This window comes from Lagopus muta, chromosome 1 (assembly GCF_023343835.1).
Source record: "Lagopus muta isolate bLagMut1 chromosome 1, bLagMut1 primary, whole genome shotgun sequence".
NCBI classification, from domain to species: Eukaryota; Metazoa; Chordata; class Aves; order Galliformes; family Phasianidae; genus Lagopus; species Lagopus muta.
Genome location: NC_064433.1, coordinates 111,034,423 through 111,059,297, shown reverse-complemented (window position 1 = coordinate 111,059,297; position 24,875 = coordinate 111,034,423). Strand labels below are relative to the sequence as shown.

At 35.3% G+C, this 24,875-nt stretch overlaps 1 protein-coding gene across 10 annotated transcripts in view; it reads right to left on the bottom strand.

The window, feature by feature from the left end:
- Positions 1-24,875, bottom strand: part of CASK (calcium/calmodulin dependent serine protein kinase) — a 195,196-nt gene that overhangs the window by 57,057 nt on the left and 113,264 nt on the right. For 6 of the 10 annotated variants that reach the window (XM_048937650.1, XM_048937674.1, XM_048937683.1 and 3 more), the window contains exons 7-11: positions 15,954-16,129; positions 14,237-14,359; positions 12,421-12,504; positions 8,102-8,201; positions 3,134-3,151 (exon numbers count right to left, since the gene is read on the bottom strand). In XM_048937650.1, the coding sequence (XP_048793607.1) occupies positions 3,134-3,151; positions 8,102-8,201; positions 12,421-12,504; positions 14,237-14,359; positions 15,954-16,129 (501 nt within the window). Of the gene's footprint in view, positions 1-3,133; positions 3,152-8,101; positions 8,202-12,420; positions 12,505-14,236; positions 14,360-15,953; positions 16,130-20,597; positions 20,731-24,875 lie in introns of those variants that run through there. The other 4 variants (XM_048937655.1, XM_048937693.1, XM_048937711.1 and 1 more) reach the window with 2 other exon arrangements.

Sequence of the window (24,875 nt, the reverse complement as noted above, 5' to 3'; positions counted from 1 at the left end):
TTTTACAGTGGCTTTTAAATGACTAATCAAAGATTAGCTGTTATCTGTAGTTTCCCTATATATCATGATTCTGTCCTTATGCCATTTAATCTATAGTCAACACGAGCGACTTCCTCCTACTTCATCTCGGCTGCCTTCTTGTGTGCAGTCAGTGGAAATGACATTAAAGAACAATCCTGGATCTCTAAGCACACACATTTTAGAAGGCACTTTGCTTATGAAAAAATCTGAGGCTAGCACATACAGTAAAGACAACAAAAATGTCTTTTTTCCTAGAAATTCTTAGGTTTCAGGAAGACCGAATGAAGACACAAGATACTATCTCATAAAAAAACCCAAGAATATGATCTCTGTGTATTGAGTGCAGATATTTTCAGAAAAAAAATCATCGTGTAAATATGAGATTCTGACAGAACTCATCTGATGAAGTAACATCATGCTTATGAACTCTGCAATGTGAGATTCAAGCTTCATGTACTAAAAAAAAATTAACAAGTCATTCAGAGGTTCTTTTGTCACATTATGATGCACATTAAGACTCCAGTGAAACTTGTACACTTATACTACCTATTCAGTGATGACAGTACAAATCTGTGCCTCCATTAGCTTTGTTCTGTTGGCATCTGATTAGAGTAAACTAAAAGTGCAAGGCATAAATGTTTAATGTAGTAGGTAATAAGAAAAACATCAAAATGTTGCAGAAATGATGCGTGCCTCTCAGATGACACGAGAGAGACATATTTTCAAATCATGCTCAGACACACACGGAAGGTTGTCTATTTCAGCAATACATGAATGTTTAGGCTCAACAGCAGCATAATTATTAATTCTATGCCTGTGCTTTACATAAAAACCCACATTTGTCTCAGTAGCATCGGACAGAAGTTAGCAGTGTACAAGAAAGAACCCCTCTGTTTCCTCTTGGTCCTATAAAGCAAAAACTAAACATATTCTGTTTTCATTAAAGGCAAGAAAAGAATATTTTACAAATGACAGGACCTATCCACTACAGATGTAACTCTTTAGATTAATGGAAAGCCAACTGAGGATCAGATGCTCTTCATTACTTTATACCACATCTGCATGAATCACTGGAGCTCAGATGACTCTAACTTCACATAGTTAAGTTGCTGCTCTTTGCTGCTCACTCATTCCAGAGCAACCATCTCTGTAAGGACAGAAGACAGCTGAAGCATGCATATATATGCCTACTGTAGTTTAAAATAAGGTAGGAAATCCGCGTTTCACATATATAGCCAACAGTCAAATGAAATATAAGGGCAGATAAGGACTCCTCTGATTTCACCTATCTAGTGTTCAGGGACTTGTTGCTTCCTATATTGAAACCAAAGAGCCAAGTTTAGGTACTCTGTACATTTACAAACACAATCCTACATGCACACAATTCTATGCATGTTACTGGGAAGCTTTTATGGGAGTAATGATATATGTATGTGTACACATATATATTTTATATATACATAAAAATCAGAAAAAGTAAAGGGAGAGAACTAGAAAGAGACTATATGGAAACTATAATGAAACCATAGAAAAAAAAGCAGTTGGTGTGGGTAGAAAAATATGGTTAAGAAAGTGGGATAATTAAAAAAAAAAGGGGGGAGGGAATAATATCTCACGAATACACAGAAGGAAAGAAAGGCAAGTAAACTTTGGAGAAAATGAAAAGAAATAGACCCTTGTTTTATTATGCACAGACAGGGGCGCTAAGAGTTCATGTATCTCTGACTTTCTTCTGTATTTGGGACAGATTTTTTCCAATCTGTGACAGATTGGAAAAGATTGCCAATCCCTTTTCCCTGCTTCTCTCTCCCAAAAACCAGCCACAAGTGTGACAGAAAACAGCCTAGGGTCAGAACAGACCCAAACCTCACAAACTGCATACTTGCATGCAGCTAAACAAAGAACAACTTTAACAAATGAGTGTCCTTCACTTCTACTTCTTTAGGTACTTTCTTCCTCATTACAAAAATGTATGGAACTGCTCTTCTGACCAGTAAGAGGGCAGCAAAGCCTTTTATTCATTAAATTTACTGAAGGTGGTACACTTCAAAACAAAATCATTGGCTGAGGCTTTGTACGACAGCTTCTTTTTTATTAGAACTACATACAAATAATAGTTTCTGAAATTTAATATAAGAATCTACCAAGTTCTCAATCTTATGTTACGGGGATGATATGTATGAGGATTCTGAGAGAGGGCAGTAGGAAGTAAAGAAACAAGCTCCACGATCTCTAAGATCAAAAGAATCAAATAAACAACAATCTCTGACTTTGATCAGAGATGGAAACATAGACACGTGCCTTGCTGCCTCAACGTAGGATGGTAGGGCTGTCAGGTGAAACACTTTTATAGCTTATCTTTTCAGATGCCGCGTTTGTTGGTTTTGAAATGTTTGTGGTGTGTATCACAATGTCTAACATTTCACACTTGTTCTTCTGTCTAGCACATTCTGCAAGTTTAGAAGTGCTTGTGCTTCCAGTCTGCACAAAGTGTGCAGCTAACTTGCAGCAGAACATCCGCCCTATGTCTCTGTAATATTTCTTTACTAAGGAGTCACAGATCGTATAGTTATTTAAATTGGCTGTATATGCATACATATACAATGCATATGCATATGTCACATACCACTGTCAACACAGAATGATCAAGAAAGTTCATGCAAAGGTACAGCAAGAAAATAATATAGAACTAATGCTACAGCGTATGCTCGGTGTTTAAGAGAAAAATGTCGTTAACCCATGAAAACATTAATTTGGGAACTAAAATGCAAAACCAAACAACTTCATTTTGTATTAATTTAATGAAAATTTAACTTTTATTTCGATCGTGTTGCAAATATAAAAAACAATTAGACAAAAATCCCAGTTAATTTTAATACTGCCTCTAACCTACAGCACTCAGAATTCCCTGGAAAATGATACTATTTCAGGTTAATTACATTTTGAAAGTTACATATAGTTTTAAGCACAATATACAGGCTATTTTTCTCGAGCAGGCAGTATTAAAACTGAAAATAGTAAAAAGAAGAGAAAAAAAGCTGATTTTTAAACATGCAAAGACACACACTATAGCTGAATGCTATTCTTTAAAGGAAAACGAAGGGATACCTACTTTCTGCTGCTAGAAGTCCTAGTAGGAAGGCAGCATTTGAACAAACAACAAACAGCATGAAGATTTCAGAACAAGCAATTCATAAAGCTGCAGCCTGGCATACTACTTTAGCCATAAAACAGTATGAATAAACTGTCAATACCTCCCCCATCTCTTTTAATTTTTTTAATAACACGGTTTCCATGAGTGGAGACTTGTAGAGTGGGATAGGAGGAGAACAAGCACTTGGCATTGGAAAAGTAGCACATATATTATTCAATGTTAAGCATCTATAATAGCAGATTTTTTTCCAACACTGTTACACGATTTTAAAAAACTCCCAGACAAAAATGCTTTGAAGTAAGAGGCTCATAGCAAATCAAATGATAAACTATTATAACATACTGTCAGTGAAGTGTAACTTGTTATTAATTACTTAACACACTTATATTTACTAATTAGAATTTAGCAATGTTATACTGAAATAATTTAACAAATTTTTCAGTGATTTAATTACAAGAACCATTTGGAAATATACACACTTTATTAGTGATTTTAATCAGTGCTGACTTGCTATATTGATACTTCATTTTTTACCTAAACACACCACAACAAAGACAAATAGCTGAAAATACAAAGTCAATAATGAAGCATTGGAAATACTCCAACTTAGGATCTGAACACCAATAGTCAATCATACTTGCACAACTAGCTGAGCAATAGTAACAGTAAATTATAGGGTGAATACAATTTATTACCTTTTCCCATATACTTTAAAACACTGCACAAGATGCTTTGCAAATATTTAGAAAATCAGTGGTATTATTTGCATAATAGTATCTTTCTTCCTCATATAGCTGAGACTGAGAGTTTTTAAGCTAAGAGTTTACACTGCTCATATTTTACAGTATGTAAATTCCTCAAAAATATTTGTGGATTAAACTAGTTCCATGGATGTTTAAAATCGATCTGACAACATGGCTGTATGTTTGCTGTTTGATTCCACTGGGAAAGCCTGTCAGATTGGGCTTTTATTTTTTGATGACAAAAGAGTCTAATAAGAAAAAAGGCATGAACTTTACTATTTACATAAAGCAATAACATAAAATATCAAAATGTATTTATAAAGAAATGTCATATAAAATGTTTCCCTTGCAATTTGAAGAAACATGCCAGAAACACTAATGCAGACTTAAAATACCTGCTTACTATGCAATAATAAAGCACTGCTTCTGTGTTCCTCATATTACACATTTACTGCAGAGCTCAGAGAGTGCATAAATGCTCAGAAGTACTGCAACAGTGCCATTTGGTTGCCTAAGCTAACCACACAGCTAAGAATTTGGTCAGTATGTCTTGCATCTAATATGCTGCTCTACTTTATGTGTGGTTAAATTAAAACACAGCAATATAAAATGCCTTACAAGAACTTCATAGGGTACTTTGAAACTGTTAGTCACGTACAGAATACCAATACCACAAACCAAGAAATAAAAGCATGTACTATAGAGAAGAGCTTTTTAACTAAAAGGCAAGATCTGTTTTAATCTAGAATTCAATTATGCAGTTTTCCAAAGACTATCCATCAGGTTAATTCCTACAGTGACTCAGTAGATCTGAAAATGTGGCTACAAAAAGGTTGTGGGAAAAACAAAGTTATAAGAAAAATCTTCATTTGATGGGCTTCGCTTACTGTATGCACAAAAACCTTAACATCCTGAATGTACCTAAGACTCCAGAGTGAACTAAATGGCCTTCCTAAATTCAAATTCCCAACTCAAAACTTCATACAATTCCACAGCGTTTCCTTGGTCTGCCACAAAATGGGCAACTGATGAAGTAAAATTCAGAAAAATCCCAAGTTTTTGTACTGGTGAGGCTCATTCTTTAGCCTGAGAAACACTTAAAAATTATATATCCGGTCTCTTCCATCACAGAACAAATAGTTATCATATGATTTGAGAGGACAACCTCTGTCTTCTCTGCCTTATGTATTGTGCAATCAAGTGATAGGAGGGCCTGGAAGGGAGGGGGTTGAAAGGGAGAAGGATGAGGAAGATTGGCAGAATGCAAATTGATTACTCTTGATTACAGATTGCAAATTTCTCCATTCCCTAATTAATTTCATGGTCCATGGTCCACTTTAAATACCCTCTACTGGGTCAATTTTTTTCGTGTGTCATATTTAGCCTTTACAACTAATTGTTTACAATTGCTAATTGTTTACTTATGGTTTATATTTATTTTAGCATATTAAAAATATCCAAGACTGTTACTCACTTGGGAAAGTGGCATTTTACAATGTTCTGCAACAGTCAAATGTTTCAACTTCTAACAAAATACATTTGCAATACGCTTGTCTCATCATTTGAGCTGTTCAGAGGCTTTACTAAAGAAGTTACTGAACAGAGAGCTTCAGAAATATTATTTTAATTTAAATTTTAAAAATAATTTATAATTATTTAATTATTACATATTTGCCTAACTTTTCAAAGCACTTTTAGAGCCTTTAGAGTCTCTCAAAATTCTGTAAGATTGACTTCTGCCACACTGCCTACAGAGTGCTAACAGGATTAAGTCCTCCAGAGGACGACTGCTGATGAAAGAGGAAATAGATCACCCAGAACAAACATGTAATAATTAACAGCTGCAGGAATCAAGAATTATTAAAAGACCCCATAGCCAAGAAAGGAAGAAGACTCATGCAGAAAAATACCTGATTGATTTTAAATGAAATTTATCTCTGTCCATACCCGTCCACTTATTTATGTAATTGGTTGATCCTCACTGAAAAGCTCTCCAGTAAGAATATTTTCTGCAACTACACAAAATATCACAGGCTATGGCTGTGGTGGTAAAGGCTCAAAGCATCCAACAGTCTCATGTTCATTGTGCTCTGAGGGAGGACAACTCTACCCTAACACGGGAATCAAAACGGAAATTTTCTGTTTCTGTGTTTAGATAAGCCTGGAAGAGCATAGGATATACAATTTGCATAACAATAAGCATTTACATTTCTGCATCTTTATCTTAGTAGTAGTTTGCTCATTCCTGACAAATCATTTAATTTGAATGGTATGCTCCATAGAATTTTATGGGAGGATTAAATAGACAACAACACTTAAAATATTAAATGCTATTCATTAGAGTTCATGATTTGAAATATCATCATGGGATGTTAGGAAGGAAACTTCAATTACCTGAAGACAGCCAATTTTCTACTACAAATTGAGAGTTTTATATCGAATTTCTAGGAACTGTTTCAGCTTAGAAAGATTACAAGACCCTACTATTTTCATGTGCCAAAAAAATTTGAAAACATCACTACTGCAAATCTGAAGAGGAAACAACATAGATTTCCATATCTGGCAATTTCAGCAGTTCAGACTTGCAGTAACTCTTCTTGGAAGGCTCAGTGTTTCATACTATGTATTTTATCAACTAATACAGTCAGGGAAATATCACAGAAAGCACTCACTAGGTACAGTTTCCTGATCACTGTGATCTCCCATCAGTGAGATCAACAGTATTTTAAAGAATTAAAACACTTTTCTAAGAAACACAATCTATTGCTTCAGTTATTTCAGAGGTGAAGACAAGGTAATGATAGCACATTAAGGTAATGAAGCACAAATATTCTATAGAATGTATGTATGTACTAGATTCATATGTTCTGTGAGCAGAAAAAATAGACTGTGTGCCTCTGCTGTACACCAATATCTGCAATTACATCACCCTATGAGGAAAACACATGTCCTGTTGATGTGAGACTGAAACAGGGAAGAGGAACTGCAGCTTTTAGTCTACTGCTAAACATGTTGGTAGTTGTTCTATCGAAATGGAGGAAGTAGCTGGAAGCCAATATTAAAGCACTGAAAGAAATTATGGGTGAAGTCAAATGAACTCATTCTCTTTAAAACCACATATATATCTTTACCTACAGGTTCACAGAGTATTTAAAAGCTCACTGCCTGAAGTGATGAGACATTAATTACCCACAGTCTGAGATGAACGTTATGATCAGTAAGCAGCTCTAAGCAAATCTTTGTACTTAAGTACTCGAATTTGAATTGCAAGAAATAAAATTTCAGAATTTCAACAAAAATATTGCTGAATTTATGTATTAATAACGTTGAAGTATTTCCTAAAAATGACATTCTTCAATAAAAAAAGCAGAAAAGTATTACATAACATTTGCAGTCGCTCAGTAATTTTGTCACTTATGAAAATACTGGGAAAGAGAATTCACTGTAACACAGAAGTTTTGCACAAGTAATTAAGTTCCTGAAATACCTACTGGTAAAGTAAGCTTTATAGTTATAAGCATTTATAACTTAAATATTCTGCCATTATTATTTAGTTGTTTAGAAAAATAAAAGAGAGTCATATTGCTTTACGTTTTCCTTAAAAAGTTCACTTGTGCTGATTCTAAATCCTAATTTTAGAACAGACAGACAAATCCCTGCTTTGGGATTATAGACTTTATGCATAATGTTTTGGCAAAATTAAGATACATATTTATGACAGGGCTGCCAATTTAGGGATTGAGAGATGATTAAAATATACAGGTATGGGTCAAGGACAAAAGTACTGGTGGAAGCAGTACCACTGTACTGCCCAACGCTCAGCTGTATGCTCATAACATTTATTGCTCCCCTTTGCTACTGAAGACCAGGGGGGTCAGGCTCATAATGTCAAAAATAATGCCAGAGCCTGGTGGACAAGGCCCTGGGTAGCCTGATGATCTAGTGGATGGAAACCCTGCCAGCAGCGGGAGAGTTGGAACCAGGTGATCTTTAAGGTCCTTTTCAACTTAAGCCATGCTACAAGTCTATGATTATAACAGAAAACTACTCACGTTTTCCCATTTAAGGGTAAACTTAATGTCAAACTTTATGAAATTGTAAGAAATTGGTCAACACTTGGTATTCTAGTCAGTAAAGAATTAGGACAGATTGACTGGAGTAAATACACTTTCTGTTACAATACCTGAGGAGGTAGGATCTTCAGAGAAGTCTGGCAACTCTTCAGGGGGGTCACCATAGAAGGAGTTGAATTTGTGGCTTGACACAGCTGCTAGTACTGCCCCCTAAATAAAAATACCCACAAAATCTAAATTACACAAAGTAGTTTAATAAAACATTTCCATACATGCTTGGTCACTGAACTTCCCAAGCTTTGTTGTGTGTTGACCTTCCTGGTGAAGAGTACACAAATTTCATAGTATCCATCTGATTTGCTATTATCAGTAACCATATTTAAGAGCTGGTTGTACACTACTTTTATGGACATCAGTAACTATATTCTTTATGAGGGATTTCATGACAACAGTTCTTTTTTGGAAAACACTTTGATAAGCCCAAACTCAGCGCCAAGCCTCTCAGTAGAAGCAAGAATAGTCTTCCATTGTGGAAGGTTGAAGTTAAACTAGTTTGCAATGTTGCTAAATAACAAACTAAAAAGCTTGAAGAAAACAATAATTTTGCTTAGATCACGTGCTAGTTTCTTCAGCACAATTCAAAATTGCAAGTTGAGATAATTAAAAATTTAATCAAATGAGTCAGGTTCCATGACAATATATACATGTCCATGCAATGGGTAAGATTTATCAGCAAATTTATCAGCAGCAAATCAGTGCATGGTTTATAACATGCACTGCTTTTTAAAATTTTTTAGATCCATGTCCTTATAAATATGTAATGGATCATAATCATGCTGGGAGGACATAATGAAGGACAACCCTGTAAGCTATGGAAAACAGAAAAGAATTCAGCAAAAGTCCTTAAAATCTCCAGAAATCCTAGAGAATCTACACAAAACACAATTCAGGATAGTCTGAGGTATAAAACTTACTTTCAGTAAGCAAAGAAATATAGGATTTTCTTCCCCCAAATAGACACCTTTTATAATTAAACCTTTTGAAATAATAACATTCTTCCAAGTTTATTTATCATTGCTATTCATGGGGTTGCAGCCATGGAAAAATCTTTTTAGAATGTATCGTTGAGCACTGTGATTGGCAGAACATTTTTGTTAGAAACAACAGGTACTGTGCAGGTTTCCATTAAATGCACTAAATTAACTGCACTTACTGGAGAAATTTTAAATATGCCCAACAATTAGAGAAAAGTCATGAACAACACAGAAACCTTTAATGCCCAGAAAAGTTACAACTCTGCCTGCTTACAGATAATCTTGACATGTTTTACAGTTTCAGCTCCAAATATTAGACAGCAAGTAATTTAACTATATGGAGCTAATATTCAATTCTGTTATTAATTTCTATGAGGGCTGCCCCAAAAGTAATGTCTCCAGTTTTATTAAGTTGTCCCATGATGCCAGAGGTGGATGGTGGTGGTATGGCAGTAGATGTTGAACTTTCCTGCCAATATTCCACTCCATTTTGTTGCCATGTGGCAGATAGCAGCAGAGGGGCAGTCTGACACAATGGCATCTGACATGGAAATGAGAATGAAGCAAAGGTGTGTCACTGAATTCCTCCATGCTGAAAAAATGGTGTCCACAGACATTCATTGATACTTGCTGAACATTTATTAGGGAGACCAAACAGTGGTTGTGGGCACAGTGAGACAGTGGGTGGTGTGTTTCAGCAGTGGTGACAGTGATGTGGAAGACAGGTTACATTCCACGTGGCCATGCACAGCAGTCTCATCACAGGATGAAGAGAGTCTTGATCAGCTCATCTGTGCAAATGAGTGGATTACAAGCAGGAAACTGTGTACGGAGCTGAATATCAGCTTCAGTGTATTGGAAATGATGGTGGCAACACTGAAATATCTCAGTTTGCAGCAGGTGGGTCCCATGAATGCTGACACAGGAACAGAAAAACACTGTGTGCAAGTTTGTCAGGATGCATTGACCCAATTCAAGGCGGAGGATGACTGTTTCCTTGATAGCATCATTTCCAGTGATGACGTGATGTCACTGCTACGTGCCAGAGTAAAAATAGCCATCCATGGAAGGGCAACATGCAAATTTCCCATCGAAGAATAAGATGAAGATGTAGTTTTCAGCAGGTAAAGTGATGTGCATTGTCTTATGGGATAGGAAAGAGGTAATACTTCCGGATTTCTTGGAATCTGGACAAAACATCGACTCTGCTACATCATGACACTAAGTTGAAGGCTTGAGTTTCCAGAGTCAGGCCAGAGAAGAAGCAACATGATAATGCCAGGCTGCATACCAGTTTGAACACTGTGGAGCACATTGTTCATCGTGGCTAGACTGTAAAACCACACCCATCGTGCAGTCCAGATTTGGCACTTTCTGACTTCCTGTTCAGGCCGATTAAAGATAGACCAAGTGGGCAATGTTTTCCTAGCAATGACACCCTCAGAGCACCAGTGAAACAGGGTGTCACTTCTGTTCGTGCAGATTTTTGTAAGCATGGCATGCACGTTCTTGTTCATTGTTGGCAAAAATGCAGTTAATGGTGATGACTATGTTGGTAATCAGTGCTGTGTAGCTGAGAACTTATCAGTTACTGTACTTCCTGTATCTGTTGTAGTTTCCATGGAAATAAACAGGAGGCATTACTTTTGGAGTGACCTATGTAATTTGCATCAGCTATCACTAAAAATTTTTTTAATTTTGTGTTCACCTCTGAAGCAGAACATTTGGTACAAAAATGGTAAAAGAAGGACACAAGCTTATAAAAAAAAACAGTGACACTAGTTAGGAAAAAAGTAAAAAAATATTTTTTTTCCTATAGATCAACATATTCCAGAATCAAATACATAACATTAAAAATAGATAATCAATTACTCTATCATATCTATATATTATATCTATCTATATAATATCTATATATCTATCTATATAATCTATATCAATTAATCCTATCTAATTTGATAGAGATAAAAAATGCCACACAGAGGCTACAGTAAAAAGTAAGGGTGACAGGACGTGGGATGGAAACTCTAGCAAGGAAACCCTGGATACATGTTGTGCTCATACAAATGGGAGAAAATTTCTGAAATTCTGTCTGAAATTTCTAAAAGATGCAGTTGTCAAGAAAAAACATTCTCTTCCAACAGAGAAAAAACTTTATCTTTGTCTTTCCTAGATTGGATGGATTAGCAAGTATAAAGATTTACTCTTTGAAGCCAAGCAATACATTGCTATTTGAGAAACTGTCATAATCAGACACTTCAGCATTATTTGACATCCATGATGTATCTACATCTAATGTTGGACAGCAAAAATGAGTAGTTAGATGGGAAGTTAAAAAGCTAGAGAAATGGTCATCTGCTCCGAAGTATATTTACATATTTAAGAAAACTAGAGCTTAAACACTCAATTTTTAATGTCTTACAGGTGTGGCAGTATGCAAACTAAATAGCAATTTCAGAAAACACTCTGCAGAACAGTGGTGGATTGGAGAAAATGGTAGAATACAAGTAGTGCTTTCAAGGCTCTCTAGAGACTAAAAATAGTGGCTCCTCAAAAAAGACATCTGTAAAAGATCTGAGACTATTTCTGGAGTAAGGAAACTGGTCATATTCTAAAATGTAATGGAGCTAACATTCTAATTAAAGCATTACGTGGAAACACAAACCACCTAAGACAAAGTGCTATCTATCAGAAACCACAGTAACTATGTCACCTTAATCATTAATTGCTTTGTAGCTAGATTAAATTAATGCAAAGCACCTACTCTATACATCTGATCCTGCATTTATTACAAATTTAAAAACAACTCACAAAAAGTGGTATTGTATGCTTCTGTTAAAGGTATATCAGACTTTCAGTGGATTTAAAAACATTTCTGTTAAGCTTCCTAAGACAGGAATAGTTATTGTTTTGACAGGAAATGATATTGTTTTGGGCTATAAAATGTTAACATTCTTTTCTTTTTGGATGAGACATAATCTTGTGTATAGAACAGAAGAAGACATTTTTGCTCTCCTCAAAGAAAAGTAGTGAACATTATTATATTCCTTTTACCATAAACTTAACAGCAATACCACAAGCCACTGTTACAATTCTCTCCCTCGTAGTAATTCATATTATATTGAATTACCATATCAATGTAAAAGGAAGACCTCATACACAACTTGGTTGACACCAGACAATTTGTGCTGGAGTTCAGTTTGAAAACTCTGAACAAAGACAGAAGGGATGAACACCTTTAACAAGACATCTCTGTGATAGGCGATTGTGAATATCAGTTTCACTTCTGTACTTTTGCTGACCTCAGAGCATAGATTTCTCTCAGTGCTTTTAAAATTACTAACACTACTTAAAATTCAAATTATGTAACTATGTTAAGACGACATTCGCTTTACCTTTAGTTTTCGTCTTGCATTGAATTTTCTCAATTGTTCTACTGTCTCTGGAAGATGAATCTTGTATGCATAGCGATCTCTCTCCTTAAAACACAGCAAAAGAAAACAAAGATTAAATATAAGTTCTTAATATTATCTCAACATTAAGAAACTAGGCAAAAAATGTATCAGCTACTAAGTATCATAAGGAGAATAAGGACTCAAGGCAATCTAAGGTAAAAATAACTTCAAAAAACTGACAGGTATCAAAGAATTTTGAAATAATCCTTAACTTGGGGCCAGGGATACTTTTGTTTTGTGATTTTGTTTCTCACTTTGCAGTAAGAGTCTAGACTTCTGCTTTACTCTTACGCTGTAAGTTGGTTTGTGGCTAGCACTGAACTTTGAAGCTGGCAAGTATGAAGAAGCTCTGCTTCCTGGTAGTACAATGCCACTGAAGCAACATGTGCAGACACTTTTTTAAAGGGTTCCTGATACCTGAAGACAGCTCGTGAGTTGGGGTTTCTGCATAACAGAACAGAAAGTGACAGCTCAATGGCTGGTGACACCAGGTGCTAACTTACACTCCACTGAATTCTCCACTGTAGATGCAGATAAAAAATTTACAAGTAAATGGTATACAGTGGGGTGAGAACTTGCAGCACCTGAGTACTCTCTTTCCCCAAAACATCACAGAAGCCACATACAGTTGTTAATTTAATGCAAATGTTTATCATACGGATCTCCTGAATCAGAGTGAAATCAATGGCAGAAGTAATTCAAACTCTATATGGTGTCAAATGGCTCTGTTTCATGCTGTATTTGGCTCTGTCTATAGAAAGGGCTAGAAGAAAATTCTGAGTCAATAGGGAAGGCAATTTATCTTAGGCAAAAGTAAAAGAGAATGGACTCACAGAATGCTAGCCTAAGCCTGGAAATAAGACTGTCTCAAATTAAATTTTTACTCCTATCTTTCAACAGTTAATGGCAAGATCAGCAACAAGACCACAGACACAAAAATTGTAATATAAGCAGAATCTGCCCATTTGCACAAAACATTTGCTCTGGCATCTAAACGTAGGTAAGCTCATATGAGAAAAAGTCAAAATGCAGGCAAACACAGATCACCTATGTTTATTACAGACTAAATTAAAGGAGTGTTACTTGTTTTACACCAGAATCCCAGCTTTTTGAAATGAATGCTCTATTACATTTATCTTGGGCCCGCACTACAGAAAAAAAAATGGAGGATAAAAAAGATAAATAATGAATTAATCAGGTTCTACCAAAGAAAACACAGTGCTCTGGCTCAAATTGTGTTGTAAATTCTGCCACCACTGAAAAATAATTTGATTACCAGATGCCATGTAATTTTATATAGTTACAGCAGATTTCAGCAACCTACCACTACCTTTTTTTACTCAGTGGGACATTTCAGGAATCTAATTAAGAAATTAAGCAGTTAAGTAGTGTATTACACTGCATAGCTACTTGTTGCATAATAGGGAAGAGATTTAGATGGAATGGACCTATAAAGAGATCAGAAATCACTCCTCTGGACTTCGAGAGCCACAGAAAGACATACAATTACTTTCTTCAAGCTTCATCTAGTCCTGCTATGTATGCTCTTATGCTGTCCATGATGCCTAAGTAAATTTGCTCTTCTGGCTAAACAAGGGTTCAAGGTTAGACATTACAAAAAACTCAGGCTCTAATCTCACAAAGAATTTAAATCTTCTATCTTATACAGTGTCATGTCTACTTCGAAAAGTTTAAACAAACAAATCTTTTTATCCCTTTAAGAAGGAACTGATATGTAAACAATTGGTTTTACTACCTTTAACCAGGGATGATTCAGTGCTTCATATACTGTTATCCTTTCTGCTGGATCCAGCATAAGCATGCGGCGTACCAGATCTTTGGCACTTTCAGAAATATGGCTCCACTGCCGAGGATTCATCTGATTACAAGCAAGAAAAAAAGAAATTAAATTAGTCATCAGAATTTAGAACAGAATTGCTTATTTGTGTAAAGTAGATAATAGATATTTAACAGTGGTTGGTGTTATGAAACAATGTGAAGGAAAATTTAGAAGATATATTCATACTGTGAGGCTTGTGTCCAACTGTTTATGACATGACAAGATGGAAACCCAATAAAGCCATACTAAAGTAGGAAAATTCTTTCTGTGCTAAAGGATCCTATCTTTAAGCTATTTCTTTATTTTATGAAGAGTTTTATTTATACATTGCTGTTTTATGAAACAAAATTTCAACATAATAACCAGCCTTTTTCAATAATTTATTCTGCTCATTTAAAGAAGTCAACTTTATTTAAAAACAGACTGCAACAAAAAGATACTGCTTTAAGTTGGAGCACTCTGAATCATTATCTACCCGTGAAATGCACATTTATAATTGTCATCTGTAATTTCTTTTCTCAGCTCTAATGAAATGAAGATAACTGCAAATTTGTAGCAAGCCGGTTTTGAAATCCTTGCACTGTTTTCACTGAACAGGCATATAAATGTGGAAACAGGAAGAGGAAAGGAACTGAGAAGACACAATGTTCCAGCCAAGACTTTTTTTTAATAAAGAAAAAAAAAACACTTGTAAGTTTCCGAAAAGTTTTAGCTGTTTGACAGATTACATAAAGAAATCTTTCACAGAGTGAAACTGGAATGTCTGCATGTCTATGAAATTCAAAAACTAGTACCACTAAGAAATCTCTAGGCATAAAACATTTAAAGCATGAAGATTGTGCTCTAGACCAAGTGCAGTGCCACAGTTGTCACATTTTAGCAGACTACTAAAAAAACCCACAACTTCCTGCAACCCATTACAGATTGTCAGGCAGCCTTAGGAATTTCCATTCCTTCTCTGCTAATGCACGGATTACGTATGACCTTTCGTGCAAAGCAGAGCAGAACTGCACAATTGTATACAAAGCAGCAAAAACAGTGAAGTTGAAGTTTTAATATTTTCTCCATAATGGCTCTAAGATGACTACATTGTGAAGCATGCTTTTTTTTTTTTTTGCATATACGCCAATATGCTTTCAGCTGCAAGTGGCTCCTTTTGAATAGTCAGTTTCACTTTATTACATTCTGAACTAAAAAGAAAAATGACTATGTGTTCATAGTAACATTCATCTCGTTTTAAATCAAAGCAATATGATCGTCAGCCTTTACAGTAGTTCTTTGATTTTGCTAAAAATGTAAGTGATCTGTTAAAGGAAGGCACCATATACTATATTGTACTTCACAACTAAACTTTTATGTAGTGCTACTGAGTTCAAGGTACAACTAAGAGCAAACTGTTACACTCACTTACTATTTTCTATGCGTAAATATTCCTGTATTCTAATTCCTAGCAGTGATACAAAACAGTACAAACAAGACAGAATGAAGAGGGAGAACCATCTTCCCCTGTGTAAAACAGGCAGCTTTTTACAAGCTTCAAATTTAAGCCAGGTTAAACACAAAGACCAACTTCCCAAACTTTATAAGCAGAATTCATCTCACTGGAGAAGGATTCAGACATACTGTCATTTACCTTGTATTTTCCTTTAATAATGCCTTCAAACAATCTTTCCTTGGTTCCATAAAAAGGTAAACAACCACTTAGCAGGATAAAAAGGATGACACCACAACCCCAAACATCTACAGGCTTCCCATAAGGTTCCCTTTTCACCACTTCTGGGGCCATAAAATGAGGTGTTCCTACACGTCCTAAAGGGAAAAACAAAACAAAACAAAACAAAAGCAGAGTGAAAGCAATATGTGCCAAACATGGAAATAAATAACATTAAACTAGAACAGTTTTATTAAGTTTTTTTCAGAGGTCAACATTTTATTCTTTTTTCCTTAAGTATTTACTGAATTTACCCAGTGAGATTCATTGCTAAGTTCTCTTTCACTTAGTTTACTCATTTACAAATTGAATAATAGTCTATCCTATCTCAGAAAATGTGAAACGACATCTATATAAAAGCACCAAAAGTCTCAAGTGGAACATGGCATATAAATGTAAAAATTTCTGTTGGACAATCTTGGAAACAGGAATTACTTATCCAGAGGGCACATCTACAGAAAATGAATAATTCTAACCTACACAGCTTATTTGGAAAAGCTGCCTCCACCAGGCAAAGGCCATACTTTCTTTAGCAGTGCTAATCTGCCCAGACTTTAGCCAGTCTACTGACATTTTCAACATGAATGAAAGATGCTGTTAATTTATTTGCAGCAGACAGGATCTTCCTACAGATAAAAAGATAATGCTAATGTGTTCCAACTAGTGCTTTCAATGATTGCCACACAGTAAAAGCACCAAGCCACTTCTGATTTTTGATTTTGAATGTACACCCATAGAAAAAAAAACATATTTAATACCAACTAATCTTTCGAGTGGATAAACTGATTAGAATGACATCATTCAATTGTTATATTACACATTAAAACAAAGAAAAGCAAAAAACATTTTATCTCTCCTCATAAATATTTCCTATTCTGAAATGTTTGTTTTCACAGCAAAATATATTTGTTTTCACAGCAAAATATTTGCAAAGGTGCAGGCATTACATTTTGAATCATTAGGTCATCGCTGATGCTGATGAACAAGACAGTCTTTGGACAACAGTGGTTTGACCATGTACTAACAGAAATGAAACAACAACAACAAAATTCTTACTAGTAATACACAATGTACTAGCCTAACTGATAAACTTCAAAGACAATTCTTGAAGTTCACTAATGAAGGAGAAAAATTATCTGCCTGGATGAACCAAAGTCTCTCTCTTTTGGATACTTGGGGACAGGGAAGGGAATGAAAAGGAAAAACAGTATGCTTAAGATGCTTAAATATGCTGAGAACTCTATATTCTTTCTTTCCATGAGCCTATAATTATCTAGCTACAAGAGTTTCCTAAGTCTTTTCCCTAATATTCCATCATCGATGTATCAGAATTTCAACCTCTATATGAGGTAACTTATGTACAAAGAAAGCAATAGCAGCCTGTTGAAAGAAATTATCTGCATACAGCAGATACTCATGTGATGTTAGTGGTATGCATACCACAGTCTGAAAATTTTGTATATCAAAGGCATCATGCAAGACCACAAGGCAGCCTGGCTTACCCAAGTCTTGTTTATTTCAGTAGTAAACTTCCTGGCATTTGGGTTCAGAAATATCCACCTGCAATTGTGGAGCAGGTGTAACCAGTCTTACACAGTGCAAAAAAGCAAACACTAGTGGTAATAAAGCTGTTGTTAAAATCCTTTTTTTTTATTAATGGGAAAATATATATATATATATATATATATATATATACATACAGCTGTTGTGAATCTAGGAAGTCAAGAGAAAAGTGATTATTCAAAACAAAACAGAAAGATACCACAAGGACAAACAAACCTATTTGAAAGAGGCATTAATATTCAGAGCTAGAGATCTAATCTTCAGAGATAGAGCTGTCTGGATCAAGTAGCCAATAAAATAAGCCTAAATTCTAAGCGATATCTAAGTTGATTTAACGCGTATGCAATCTCAGCATGGGACCACTTTTCTGTTACAAGGAAGTACCAGTTGCAGGGATGAACACATATAAAAAAATGACTGCGTAGTATCAGAGAAGTGAACCTGAATACATAGCCAATGTTTCTGTCTGTCTGACGGCATTTGTACAACAGGCCTACTGACAGAAGGCCTAACAACAGAACGACTTGTTCTGAGGAAATGTGTCCTTGGCAAACAGCTACTGGCCCTACATTTTCTCCCATGCTGCTTATTTTGCAGGAACACATGCTACGTGAGCAATATAATACATTACTGGGTGCTGGTGTGAGGCTCTAGCAGCAGAGGATGGCAGGAATGGCTTATGAGAGAAGAAGCAGAGTTGCCCCCATGCTGGATGTGGCTGCCTGCAGCCAGCTCCAAATGGAGAATCTGCTGGCTGAAGCCAAGCCAAGTTGGCAGAGCCTCTGGAAAAGCACATTCAAAAAGATATGCTGCACAACAGTGTAATGAATAAGGGAAAACATGTGTGAAACAGCCCTGCGGCCACCAAGGTCAGAGAAGGAGAAGGGGAGGATGTTCTCCAGGTGTTGTGGTAAAGTTTCCTTTTCAGCCTGTGGAAAAGATCACAGTGGAACAGAAAACCAAGGAGGACCCACGCAGTAGCAAGCTTATTTGGGAAGACTGCAGCCTACAGGAAGCTCCCACGCTTGAGATGGGGAAAAGTGAGCAGAGGAAAGAGAGGCAGAAATGATGGACCTAAGGGAAATTGGCCGTTAGCTGAGGCCAACCCACCATGCTGGGTTATGCTATTTTTGATGTACAGAATGCTGATGAAATGGGGAAAAATAAGTTGAATCTCTTAATGTGAATCAAAGAAACAGCCTGCTCCTTTTCATCTGTTCATTTTCCGTTCTCAAATATTAAGCATCATTTTGCCTGAATTAATCATGGGCTGCATAAAATAAGTAATTTAAACTGTCAAGATACTATCAAAAGTGCATGTTTTTGGCTTCCTTTTCTCCTTAGTAAAATGTTTCAAGTTAAAATTACTTTGCAGAAATTCATTAGCAAGAAAAATCCTTCATTATTCAAATGTACTCATAAATATATGCAGAGCAGGATACTTATTTCAAATTGAGCATTAATCATCTTCCCTAAAGTTTGAAAGTGGTGTCTTGACAGCAGATAAACTTCCTTTCTCCTTTACTTCTCTTCCTGACTACAGTGCTAAGAAATACAAAAGTACTTACTGAACTACTGAATACCAACAAGAAGCAAACAGCTCGCAAATTTACACATATCAAAACTGCAGACAAAACATAACATGCAAGCATTTTTATGCTGTTCCCATCCACTGTCAGCACTGTTCATTATTCACCATATTATGATTTTTTCCATATATTTTTCTAACAAAACAAGAGAAGTGCAACAGCTTGTTGACATCCATTTTCTATTTTCTATGCGACATTGGACAAATTACAACCTTTTGGTATCCCAAGTTTCCTATTTTTTTTCTGATCTTTATCTGATGCCCATTCAGAGTATGCCACTAGAATGTGAAGCTACACGTTACTTAATACCCAACAGCTCTTACAAACAAACTCCAACAAACTTAGAAGTTAAGAGATAAGAGATCATCCTAAATCTACTTTTTCCTCCCTCAGAAGTTAAGAATTTCAGACCTCAGGTAGAAGAACAGGATCTTTGCTTCCCTGGTGCAAAACCAGTATATCATACAAATTAATTTTAATGCACAGCTTGATGTTAAGCAGAATCATCAGACTAGTAAAGTAACAAGCAACATCTTACACATCTTTGTAAGAACCCAACAGACTTTGCTGTAACCAGATTTAAAATGATGCTACTTAAAAGAATAGTGAAAAATCAGTACTACTAAATCACAATATTCTCCTGTAAAATGAAAAAATACATGTGAGAAGATATTTTAGAAACTATTAAAAAAGCTAAGGTCATTTCTGGGGCAGCTGCCATCCTCACGACAATTTACTGCTGGTTTCATCAGAAGAGGAAATGGTGATTTTGAGGTTATTTTAGAAATGTATCTGGGCAAGTATTAGCACACTTTGCTCAGCAAATTCGAGTGCACGTATGAACTCAAATAGATATGATCTTGTTTTGCAACTACAGGACAGTAACAGGATAAACAAAATTTAGAGACAACAAAGTTTGCAAAAATCATGGCTCCTAAATACTCTTTAAAACAAATACTACTTGTGCTGATAGTTACCAAGTAGAAAGTTTGTGTAAGATTTTAGAAAATTGTGCTTTTTTTGTGTGTGTGTTTTTGCAGCAGCTTTCCATCTTTTTGGAAATAAAGTGAGACAGAACAGTAAACAATGTCATTTTCTCTTTATTTAAATATACTTTCCTTTATTCTAGACATAAGAAAACCCATGAATATATTCTAACAACTCCCCATGAAAAAGAAGTTTATTTGCATAAAGCTTATTTGCTTACTGCCTGAACAGGCACAGCCATTACATATCTTCTGCACACCAGTTTTTTTTAATCTACCACTTTTGAGGCATATTGGCATTGTGGAAATTTGTAAAACTGCTAATTCAGTTGATTTTTTTTTTTTTTTCCTGTGGATAAAGAGCTTCAGTCTTCAGATGTTGTCAATCTGATATCATTCACAAGCACTAAAGATAAATTTTGACTTACCTTTGATAATTTTAGTTTCTATGACTCTTTCCATATTATTCCAGACAATAGGGTTATGCTTTCCACAAGAAGAAGAGCATATAGAGAGACCCAATCAGATTTTGTCATCCCTAAGGCAGGGGATTGATGACCAAGATATCAGAAGAAGAGTCTTTCAACAGCAGTAGTATCTGAACGATGTATAAGGAAACAACTGGAACAAATAATTTTTAGGAAAAAAATGTGAGGTACTAATAAACATCACCATCTGACCTCTCACAATAGTGTAATAAGAATATGTTCTTAAATTAAGAAGTTTCTAAAAGGCTGGGATGTCCAGAATAATGTGGAAGGAATCGAAGAATCACACACAACATTAGATAGATCATACTTTATTACTTTTAATTCCTTTCCACATTACTCCAGACAATAGAGATGTTTAAAGCAGGTGCATGGAAAAGATGGGGAAAATTAAAAAACAAGGCAATTCAGCCTCAGCACAGAAGACTGTCAGAAGAAAATGTATTTTAAAAGATGTATTATCAGATAATTGGGCACCCGACATTAGTGTTGGGAAAATGAATGAGCAAAGATCACATGATATCCAGAAAAATTATAATAACTGATTCACTGGCCTTTGCAGGCATAAAACTATCATGAAGTAAATCTAAGCTGACTTTTAAACACATTAGCCTCCTCTAAGTTCTCTCAAATCAACCCAGATGTGAAGAGGAATTTCTGAGACAGTAAACTTCAATTGTAGCTTTTAAATAAAACAAATTCTATCAGAGGCAAAGCTTTGAAGAGAGTGAATAGCTTTCATTAAAAACAGAAAAATAGTGAAATAGTGCTCTTGCTTTGCAGAGGAATGAAACACTTTAATTTGAGCGAAAGAATACTAGTATACGACCTCAGTTTAGAAACATATACTTGTCCTTAGAAAAAAGATTTGCTGCATAACTCAGACACTGATGATGAAAAAAAAAAAATAATAATTTTAAACTGGTATTCAGAAAATCACTGAGAAAATTATTTCCCACTACTTTCTTCACATTATTTCCCAAAATTCCATGGTCTTATTTGCAGGGGAATTTACAGTAATGCCTTCCTTTGTCATTTTAGTAGTAACTTTTGGAGTAGAAGGCCAGCTTACAGAGAACCAAGAACACTTGGTATTTGTATGCTGTACTTCTATTAATAAATTTTAAAGTTATTAATTGAACTTAAGAATTAAGAATTCTGAAGAAATTTAGGAGAGCTAACTAATAGTAATCAAAAATAAATACTGGACTGGATCAGCAGTGACATTTTGCTGCTAAGAGAAAAAGTAAAATAGGTCAACTATTCATTGCTAAAGAAGACTTAACAGCTAGCACAGAACCTCATGCCATTTAGGTCCATATACAGTTATTTTGTGCTAAGTGAAGGAAATAGCACTTGTGGATTCAAGAGCTTTTTATTCACTGGCTGGAAGAGCCCTTTGTGTCCATCTGCTCCAACTCCTAATCAAGCAGGGACACCTACAGCAGGTTGCTCATAACCCCATCCAGGTGGCTTTTGGAGATTTCCTGCATGAAATTTCACAGCCTCACTGGACAACCTGTGCCAGTGGCCCATAACCTAGACAATACAGATATACTGATGTTCAGATGGAGCCTCCTGTATTCAAGTTAGTGCTCATTGCCTTTTTCCTGGCATGGGCACCACTGAAGTTTCTTCAGACTTTAATACCATATACTAGCTAATAAATCTGAGACTAAGATAATATCTGCTAAGTTGGACATCGTCACATTTACTTAAGAAAATACTGTGATAATTTATGTCATATTCTGAAAGAAAAAATGTCCAAGGCAGAAATTATAATATGAGATTGCTCTATTAAAACACTGACCTCTCAGGTTCCAATACTACAACTGCATGACAGCTATGAAAACATGGACTGCTTAATGTCAACAACCTGTTACTTAGAAGAGTACAAATCTTCTAATCCTTACAAATCTTACATTCACACTTACACATCTTTAACTATTGTGTAAACAGCAGACTTCCATCCTTAAGTATCTACTTGAATGCTTCAAATGAATAAACTTCAGCAAATTTTTCTACAGCTGATCACAAGAACTTCAAGAAAAAGTGGCCTTCAGAAACTGATAATTCATGAAAACAACTTCCTATAGCTTAGAAGATGACAGTTTCTGTTTATTGCACTGCAGCTTATAGCAATACACAGTAGAACAGTAAAGTATTTTTCCTTTTGGTCTTATGGAAACTGAGTTCCAGCTACATAAATTTTTTTCATGCTTAGTAATAATTAAGCTCTCTTAAAAATAAACTCCACTGGATTGTTAGCCGTTTAATTATAATGTTCCTAAAATCTATTCTAGATATTTTAATTAATGACATCTATATGATGTCTTATCTTGTTACTGGGAGATAAATTTAGACTTCTGTAAAACAACCCTCTGCTTGAAAGAACACAGTAATTATACTTCTAAACAGCACAACTTTATCTTTCACATAGGTTAAAAGATTGAGACTAGTCTACTTTCAATTCCCAGAACTTACTTTATTAGAAAAATCCTCAAATGTTTGTTTTTCTTATTTTTTTTCCCCAAGATTTATGTATACTGGAAGAAGCTGTGTTTGGTTAAGTTCAAAAAATTCCACACTCATAAATAAAGCAAAAGCTGACCCTAGAAGGTATGCCTGGCAGAAACCAAGGGAGCAAATTCCGTCTTATTGTGCGTTGTCCTGGCTACACATCATCAGGCACAAGTGCATCAATATAAAAAGGTAAGTAAAAAAAAAGGCACAAATGCAAATGCATGAAAGAAACAAAAAAATTAAAGCAATGGTAACCTCTGAATATTTTAGATATAGCAGCTCCTATTTTAGGCAAAAATACTAGCAAACAAACAGAGTGACCACCACTGAAATACAAGAGCTTTGTAGAGTGGCTGGGTTTAGTATGCAAGAGTAAGGGAAGTTGAACTTTACTAGAGCCATGCTACATTCAAGCAGATGTGCTTTTTTTAAAGGAAATCTATCTTATTCTGTCTTGAAAGACAAACTGCTCTAAGCATTTCTCTTCTTGAACATCAGGATCATCTATGTAGAATATATCCTTCTAAGATACTGTAGTAATACATACTGGATACAGAAAGGTAAGCAAACATTGCATTTCCAGCATGTATAAGACAGTACCGTAAAAGTTTTACAGTACAATGAAAACCAAAACAGCTTAGGAGTATTGTGGTTTTTAAGGACAGTATGGGAAGTTTAATCTCATAATAGCTTTTGTTTAAGTAAGAATTTATTTTTTGATGTGATAGGGCTGAAAATAACCAGTGAATGTGGGAATTGCCATGCTGGAGGGGAAATAATTGAATATGCTAAGGAGAAGCAATTTTATTTTTGAACTAAAAATTAGAAAAAGAACGTGAACATAAATAGATTGGTTATTACACTTTTTACAAGACTCTCTATGAGGAAGGTTTCTACTTCATTCAGGAGAAAATGAACAAATGAGTAGCATCTAATTTTTTATTATACTTACTACAAAACAGAATTTGTATGTAGGGCATAACAGTAACCTAAACTATTACACTGATAAACAATTTGTTACAAGAAACCTATAGCCCCATAAAGGCAGTACCATTAATCTTTCTATAATACATATAGGACATTACTACGCAGTTGCAGAAATAAAATCTTGCAAGTGCTGTATAGGGAAGTGTCTGGTACTCTGGAAAGGAAAAGAACTGCCAGATGTAGTTTGAAGTCCAAAGACTGGAATGGAAGATCAGAAGAAAGAGATAAGCAGTCTGTTAAGGAGAAAACTTGAAACATGTAGTAGAATTAAAATATTATATGGATATAAATTAAGTGCAAATTCTCTAGGTAGCCCTGAAAGTTAGATGAATTTGAAGGTGAAGATAACAAGTACTAGTGAAAAGACTACGAACTGAAATGACATTTGAGAGAGAGGGAAAAATAATATGGAGGCAGACTGATAAGGAAGAGATTCAGACAAATCAGGCATAAAAGATAAGCACACAGAGAAATATTATACTGATGAGGCTTAAGGGAAAAAAAAAAAAAGCTTCTGTAAGTACTGCAAGCTGAACTATAAAGGAATGAAAACATTTACATGGGAAAGGGAGGACCAGGCCAGCACTGACAACTATAAGACAATTGAGTACATGAATGATGAATGGGGTTGCAGAAATGGAAGGAAAGGACTTGATGAATTCTGAGCAAAATTCAGGACATTTTTCTAAACTGAATTTCAGGTTTCTG